The sequence below is a fragment of the Palaemon carinicauda genome, chromosome 42 (genome assembly GCF_036898095.1).
Source record: "Palaemon carinicauda isolate YSFRI2023 chromosome 42, ASM3689809v2, whole genome shotgun sequence".
Classification (NCBI taxonomy): Eukaryota; Metazoa; Arthropoda; class Malacostraca; order Decapoda; family Palaemonidae; genus Palaemon; species Palaemon carinicauda.
Window position 1 is genome coordinate 27,861,594 of NC_090766.1, and position 8,442 is coordinate 27,870,035.

General features: G+C 42.0%; 1 protein-coding gene across 2 annotated transcripts in view; it reads left to right on the plus strand.

Moving 5' to 3' along the window:
- LOC137632733 (uncharacterized) overlaps positions 1-1,432 on the plus strand; it is a 6,428-nt gene extending 4,996 nt beyond the window's left edge. Inside the window, exon 5 of one of the 2 annotated variants that reach the window (XM_068364806.1) lies at positions 357-1,432. In XM_068364806.1, the coding sequence (XP_068220907.1) occupies positions 357-389 (33 nt within the window). In that variant the 3' untranslated portion in view covers positions 390-1,432. The remainder of the gene's footprint in view (positions 1-356) is intronic. The other variant, XM_068364805.1, reaches the window with a different exon arrangement.
- The last annotated feature ends 7,010 nt before the right edge of the window (positions 1,433-8,442 follow it).

Below are 8,442 nucleotides of genomic sequence, written 5' to 3' on the forward strand. Positions count from 1 at the left end.
GTAAGGATGCTCAACTTCATTATGATTGGTTTCTAATTTGTTGTTATCTAAAATAAAAAAACTTTTTTTATGTAACTTGGAACTTTTTCTGTAGTTTTCTGAGTCATTGCCTTGTTCTGCGGTGGACCATTAAAGGCTGATGAAGATGGCTTTAAATCATTAAGAGTTTCGTTAACTCATAAATTTTAAATCAGATTTTTTTTTTCTATGTCAAGTCAAAACAGCGACCCATTATCCACCACCAAAGACAGTGACTCATACTTTGAACAATTGATATCTGTATATTCTATCTTTAGAGTTAAATTTTTATTTCTTATTCAATGTGATATATATTGTACTTACTATTTTTTTGACAGAAACCCGGAGCCCTAACCTGCGACAGACCCTAAGGCAGTTTATAAAGGTTCCCTGTCTGTGGCCGTCCATTGCACACCTGCCGTTTTGGATAGCCAGTCAAATGGAAATCCCTGGAAACGTTACTTACCTATCAATCGCATCTTCGAGATATTTTGATTGAAGTTGACATTCTGTGAAAGCTTTCTTTTTCTCTGCTTTCATTAAAATAATACTCTGTTTACAAACTGACCGCTAGATAATGTTTTTAGGATTACGTAACATCTGCATAAAGTTTCTTCAGTAGGCTGACATTCGGCTTATGTTTTTTCTATTTACGCTAATATCTTTGATTTAGACCTACTCCCACCTAAAGGTTTAAATTTCTGATTTAAACCAATTCTCAACAAAAACTTTATCTTTGATTCAGACCTACTCTCAGCTAAAGCTTTAAATCTTTGATTTAAACTTACTCTCAACTAACACTTGATTTATCTTATATTCAGACCTACTCTCAGCTAAAGCTTTAAATCTTTGATTTAAACTTACTCTCAACTAACACTTGATTTATCTTATATTCAGACCTACTCTCATCTAAAGCTTTAAATCTTTGATTTAAACTTACTCTCAACTAACACTTGTCTTATTTTTGATTCAGACCTACTCTCAGCTAAACCTTTAAATCTTTGATTTAAACTTACTCTCAACTAACACTTGATTTATTTTTGATTCAGACCTACTCTCAGCTAAAGCTTTAAATCTTTGATTTAAACTTACTCTCAACTAACACTTGATTTATCTTATATTCAGACCTACTCTCAGCTAAAGCTTTAAATCTTTGATTTAAACTTACTCTCAACTAACACTTGATTTATTTTTGATTCAGACCTACTCTCAGCTAAAGCTTTAAATCTTTGATTTCAACTTACTCTCAAGTAACACTTTATTTATATTTGATTCAGACCTACTCTCAGCTAAAGCTTTAAATCTTTGATTTAAACCTACTTTGAGCTAAAACTTTATTTTTCTTTGATTTAGACCTCTTCTCAGCTAAAACTTGATTTCAAGCGACTCTTTCACTTGCTTCTACGAAAACATTACCGAATTCTTATCCAATTGTATTTCATCGCTTCCATAAGATTGTCTTTTGCTTCACTACTTCGCAAAATAAATAAATTTGAGAATATTGAAAGCGAGTATTAATTTACCCCTTTGATTATAAATTCCTTTCTGTGTCAAGGTAACTGCATCTATGGTTGGTACAGTATTTTTATAAAAAACCAAAGTTTTAAGTCATTTGCATCCGAGTATACAAGATTCCGTTGCCTTAAGTAGCATTTCTACTTGTGATCGCCAGACTGGGGTTCAAGTCCCGCTCAAACTCATTAGTTTGTTGTAGCAACCTCACCATCCTTATGAGCTAAGGATCGGGGTTTGAAGGAGCCTACAAGTCTACCTGCTGAGTCATCAGCAGCCCTTGCCTGACCCTCTCTGGTCCTAGCTTGTATGGAGAGGGGGCTTGGGCGTTGATCATTTGTACATATGGTCAGTCTCTAGGGCAGTGTCCTGCTAGGTAGGGCATTGTCACTGCCTCCTGCCCCTGTCATTCATGGGCAGCCTTTAATACCCTTAAAACATTTTTCTCTCTGGAAAAAAATTGCAAATTACTTTTCATTTGAGGAAGATCCAATATAATGGAGAGGTGAGTCTCAGATCAGGATGGATCATAATGAAACAAAATGGTGGGAAACATGTAGGCCTAGTGGAAAAGGACTCGGCCTTATAGCACATGATTACAGAAAGGACAGAAGCAGAAGTTTTCTGCAAGGAGGCTTCACCCATAAATTAATCCCATATTAGATATGATTATGTTATTAAATTTCAATGCATTTTTTATCTTTTTTATTTAGGGAAAAAGGGTTCTCTCTCTCTCTCTCTCTCTCTCTCTCTCTCTCTCTCTCTCTCTCTCTCTCTCTCTCTCTCTCTCTCTCTAATTTATATACACAGCAACAACAAATGCAATCGTTTTTAGTCCTCTCAAGGACAAAAGCCTCAGACATGTCCTTAGACATGTCTGGGGTTTGGCCAGTTTCATCACCACGCTGGCCACTGCGGATTGATATTTGATAATGGTGGAGATACTTTTGTCTGATCGCTCAAAGCAACCCAACCCCGACCTAATATGGGTGGCTTTGACTAGTACAGCCTTGCTGATCATGGCAATAAACGAACCCTTTCCCCCCATTAAGGTATACCCACTCAGAAATGGATACACATACACAAATAAACACACACACACACACACACACACACACACACACACACACACACACACATATATATATATATATATATATATATATATATATATATATATATATATACACTTAACTTTTATTTCATCTTCACCAATAGATTCGTAATGCTCACAATTTTAGTCAATGAGGTATAAGAGTTGCCAGAACACCCTATACTTATAGAATATGAACATGATAACATTCCTTGCAGTAATTGTTTAGAGACTATAGTTTTATGGTTTCAGTAAGTGCTTTTCCATCACTGATAAAAAAGGCTCAAAGTTACTCTTTAATTGCTTAGAGTGATATGAGAAATGCAACGTTCAAATTGTACAAACTGAAACGTCTTTTGTATGATCTTACCCTTACTCCAGTGTCGCCAGAACTGAGATCGAAGATATCTTTTCATTTTTACAGATAAACCTCAAGATACATTTTGGTCAAACTTTAGCATCTGAAGAATGTAGATATTTCATTATCAGTCTGATATTTGTTGGTGTGACTTTTTTTGTCATATTTTGTTGGTGGAAAAATCAATAGAATTATTTACAATGTTAGAAATTTGTCGTATAAAAGGTAAAAGTCGTGGAATAAATGTTGCCAGGCATTTACCTTTTTAAAAACGGATATATTGACGTAAGGGAGTAACATTACGGTCAGTAACCCGTAAGACATAATGATAAAGTAGAGTAAAATAACGGTCGCCTGTCTTTTACTGAAATACGGCTGTGAACAGTTTATTTTTTTACGGAAAATTTCCAATTAAAATTACAGTTTTTAACTTGTATAATAACCATAGATTTCCGGCTATTGCTTTCACTTAGCGTTATTTACGTAATTGCAAACTTTTTGGGATATACTGTAGTTGTAGAATATTACTTACAATCTTGAAATTTTCCCTCATGTTGTTAAATCATGTAAACGCATAAAACGGATTTTGAGCGAAGTAAAAAATCTATTTTTGGGTGAGGTAGCCATGTCGTCCTGATGGAAGGTTCCTTCAGTAGCTTCCTAGGGTATATTTAACTACAGTGGATATTCCTAGAGAATTATACTAAAGGTTATCACAGAATTCTAAATTTTGGTGCGAATACCCTAAAGATTTCCCTCTAGGATATCGTATATCAACAGGGGACGCATGTTTTAACACGCCACATAGCTATCTGCACCCCAAATAGAGTTAACACTTCGATATGGGAATGTGCTGAGTAACTGAGGAGCCGTTCCAAAGTTACTCTCATCCGTGGCTACTTTTGGTACTCGAGACGTAAACAAACGGGCGCCATTGCTAAATGACGTCACGTCCGTCCTCATCCTGAGCTCAGCTCCTACCAATCTCTGCGATACAGTAGGTCAGGGAGGGTCCTGAAAGGCTGAATTAGAATAGACGGGAGGGTCCATCAGGACGACATGGCTATCTCACCCAAAAATAGATTTTTCGCTTCGCTCAAAATCCGTATTTTGGGCTCAAGCCATGTCGTCCTGATGGAAGTGTACCAGAGAATTAATGTATCGTGGATTTTTTCCCCTTTAATCCAAGTGCCAAGGGCTTCAAGCAATATTTTAGTAAATGTCCTTACCAGAGATTCTATGATGAACTGGCTTCCTGCCCCCCTGGCAGGGAAGTCCTGGTGGACAATAGGAATATCTCGAAGTGATCATTGAAGAACTACTCACCTGGTGGAGAGATCATGCTGGTCTCGGAGACAGAACAAAGGTTAATATTCGAGTAGGAATATTATCAAGGCGTAAGTGAGTATATAACATAAATACTTATATTATTCTTTAGATCAGACAGTAAAGAGGTAAATGAAACTATAACAATCGTATATTTCTTAATAAGGAATAGGAGCGAAAGGAGACGCACATGGTAATAAAATAGACATTTTATTTTTAAGATTGCAGGTCATTATAGAGGTAATTACAATAATGATTATAGAATTTATTTACAGTAATAATGAATAATGTACATAGAAAATGAAAGACGGTGATCTTGAGTCTGAAAAGAAAAGTTTGCTTTTTAGAAACACAAGTTCCCAGGGGAACGCCAGTCTTTTTAAAGTTCAAAAACACTCCATGCTCTAGAGCATGTGGCACACATGTAAAATTTCTATGACATTTCATCTTGATAAAGAACAGTCTATTAGAAATACTAAGTGTCCATTAAATCACTATGTATCACGATAGGGTCAACACAGGCACCCGTAGAGTTAGAGTCCCAAGTAACTCACTGTTCTATGCAGATTTAAGCAGCAGGTTTCATTACACTACCTGCAGCTACCACGAAATGCATCACTTCGTGCACCTGTTTTGCGTAGTGCTTGAAGAACACGCGCGATGATTTCCAGCCTGTAAAGCTCTTGAGGCTTTCGAAATCCATACTCTGGAAGAAATTCAGAGAAGAAGCGACTTTCCTAGGATCGTGACCTGCGGGTGTACTGTCAGAATCCGCTCTGCGAATGAAGTAGGTGATTTTCGCTCTTAGTTGTTTCAGTGACAGGTCGCTACCCGATGTTTCTCCTTTGAAGAGTTGTCCTCCACCGAAGTCTGAAGTTCTTCGAAGATAGACCTTAAGACTCTCCACTGGGCATAGAGAGACATCTTCCTTCAGGGGGCAGATTCTCCAAGGGCCCCATCTCTTGGTGGGTAGTTCATTCTTGGCGAGAAACGTCGGATCGGGGAAGAGGGTAAGATCTCCTGTATCGGTGAATAGGATATGACCCTCTTCTCTTGATAATGCCACTATTTCACTGACTCGGGCTCCCGAGGCGAGAGCAAAAAGGAAGCTAACTTTTTGAGTCAGGTCTTTCAGAGGGCACGAATCGTTGTCCAGGCTAGAAGCAAAATGGAGCACCTTGTCCAGGGACCAGGAGTAAGGTTTTGGTGGAGGTGCTGGGCGTAGTCTAGCGCATGCCTTTGGCAGTTTATTGAAGATGTCACTGGACAGATCAATCTGAAAGGCGTATAGGAGTGGTCTAGTCAAGGCCGATTTACAGGTGGAAATCGTGTTGGCCGCTAAGCCTTGTCCATGAAGGTGAATGAAGAATGACATGCAAAAATCAATGGTGATTTCCGTAGGATTTTTTGCCTTGACGAAGGAAACCCACTTTTTCCAGGAAGATTCGTACTGCCTTCTGGTAGATTCTGTCTTGTACTCCTTGAGGAAGTCTAAGCTTTTCTTCGAGATCCCAAACCTTTTCTTAAAGGCTAAGGAGAGAAAATCATGAGATGAAGGTCCCTGACTTTCAGTGATGAAGCGAAGACAGTCGACTTCTGTACTTGTTGAGAGAGGACTGGGCCTGGTAGGGGAATCAGGGTGGGCCGCAGCTCCAGTACCAGGGGATACCAATTGCTCCGGGGCCACTTGGGAGCCACTAGGGCCACCATCCCTTTGAAGGTTCTCAGTTTGGATAGGACTTTCAGCAGAAGGTTGGGTGGAGGGAACAGGTAGATCTTGGACCATCTGTTCCAATCCAGGGACATGGCGTCCACCGCTTCTGCCTTGGGGTCCTTGTACGGGGACACATATCAAGGAAGTTGCTTGTTGTCGCTCGTCGCGAAGAGATCGATCTGAAGTTCAGGACTTGGTGAGAGATGAAGAAGAATGATCTTGTGTCTAGAGACCATTCCAACTCTATTGGGCTTGTCCTTGATAGAGCGTCCGCTGTCACGTTGCGGAATCCTTGTAGGTGAACTGCAGACAGGTGCCATTTCTTCCTTTCTGCCAAACGAAAGATAGGGAGAAGCACCTGATTTATCTGGTGCGATCTCGAGCCCTGACGATTGAGACATCTGACTACCACCGAGTTGTCCAGAGTCAGACGGATGTGGATCGAGGGAGGCAGGGAGAGTTTCTTCAGGGTGAGAAGAACCGCCATGGCCTCCAAGATGTTGATGTGAAACGTCTTGAAGAGGGGAGACCATGTTCCTTGAACCTGCTGTTGGTGGGACTGACCTCCCCAACCCTCCAGTGAAGCGTCCGTGTGGATGTTGATCGATGGAGGCGGGTGTTGAAGAGGGATAGACCTTTTCAGGGCCTTTGCTTCTGACCACGGCTTTAAAAGTAAGCGAAGTCTGTTCGGAAGCCGTCTCTTGACGTCTCTTCGAGCGATGGATGCGAATCGTCTCCAGACTCCCGCGGCATCCTTTAGCTGTGCGCGAAGCACTGGGTTTGTCACTGAGGTGAACTGTAGAGAGCCGAGAACTTGTTCCTGTTGGCGTCACAGTCGCCAGATGTGACTTTGCAAGGACCATGTAAAAGTCCGGGACTCTGGTGTCCCCGGCCATGAGTTCTAGCTGTACCTGATGTGACAACGAAGCGGCGAGTCTCTCCTTGGTATCCCGTTCCCTACGAAGGAGATGATCGTTCAGTCGTGGGAGGTCCTCGTTGAACTGATGACCGGCCACATCAGGTTCTAGTTTCCCTACCGTGAAAGTAAGCTGGATGTCTTTCCAGTACCTGTCATCGGGGGGAAGAGTGAGGGAGAAGGGTCTGCACTCCTCCAATGCAGGGCAAGGTTTCCCTTCCTCCACAGCCTTCATGACCGCTTGGAAGGCCTTTTCAACAAAGGCTGGATGCTTTTTGCTCAGTGCTGGCATCTTGGAGTTTGTGAAACCCCGACTCTTCACTGCTTGAGCCAGCATAGCTTGGGCCTTTGCTAGATCGAACACTATCACTTCCTTAGGTTCGGTCTCTTCTTTTGAGGCTGGCTCGGACCTGAGTTGGACGTAACAGTCCGGATAAGCCTCGAAGTTCGGGAAGAACTCCTTTTCTTCCAGAAGAATAGAGCCAACCCTTTCACTAATAAAGATTTTGCCAGTAGTGATTGGCATGTGCTCGGCATATCTCCAAGGGTTAGCTTCAGAGCAGGTGAGGAGGTCCTTAACCGAAATCTTTTTCGGTTGTTTGAAGCCGACGAGAGTCGTCCGGAATTGTTCCTGAGTCTCTCTCAGCTTCTTGTCCATGAGGGCTTCTAGCATCCTGAAGACCTCTTGAGTGGCCGATGGAAGAGGATCCGGGGTGGCGGAAGTCGAAGGAACAGGTTCCTCGGATGTCACTGGGGTTACTGGGGGCGCTGGAGCAACCTCGTTCTCTGAATCAGGATATTCCACCTGATCTTCCTCATAGTCGAGCTCTTCGCCCATGAGGGTCTTCTCCGTACCTTCCAACTCCTCCGACATACGTTCCACGTCGTCGGAATCGATATGGCACGTACGCATAGACTGTGCCATGACAATGTCGGGTTCGATCACCAGTTGGACGGTGGGAACTTGTTCTTGAGGGATCACCGAGTCCTTGGATGCTTTCGGAAAAAGCAAGGCCCTCATATCTTCACTTGGAAGATAAGGTCCAGAGGTGTTCTTTTGGAAGCCTCGCACCCATTTGCGCAGCTTCTCTCTAGCAGTGTCCCTTACCTCTGTGGTAGGAGGATTGTTGAATACTTCGTCAAGGAGACTCTTGCAGACTGAACAGTTCTGCGGATCCCAAAATTTAAGGCCGCCTCTCTTGGCGGCGCAGGGGGCGTGGGTCCAGCACGCCTTGTGCCCGTAGAAGTCCGGGCGTTTAACTCCACAGAAGTTACTCTCACACTTCACATACTCCTCCTGTAAAAGAAAGAGATCATGAGTACATGGAAGGCATAAGAGTGACTTACATTACTCTAGACTTAAGAATAACTTAATCTATAATAGCACATTAATTATATGTTCAAGATAGATGAGCAGGATAGGAAGTAGATAGACACATACTTGTGAATCCCGCCCAGTCGGTTACCGTAACCTTATCCGTAGACAATTCCTTAGGACCCGAGGG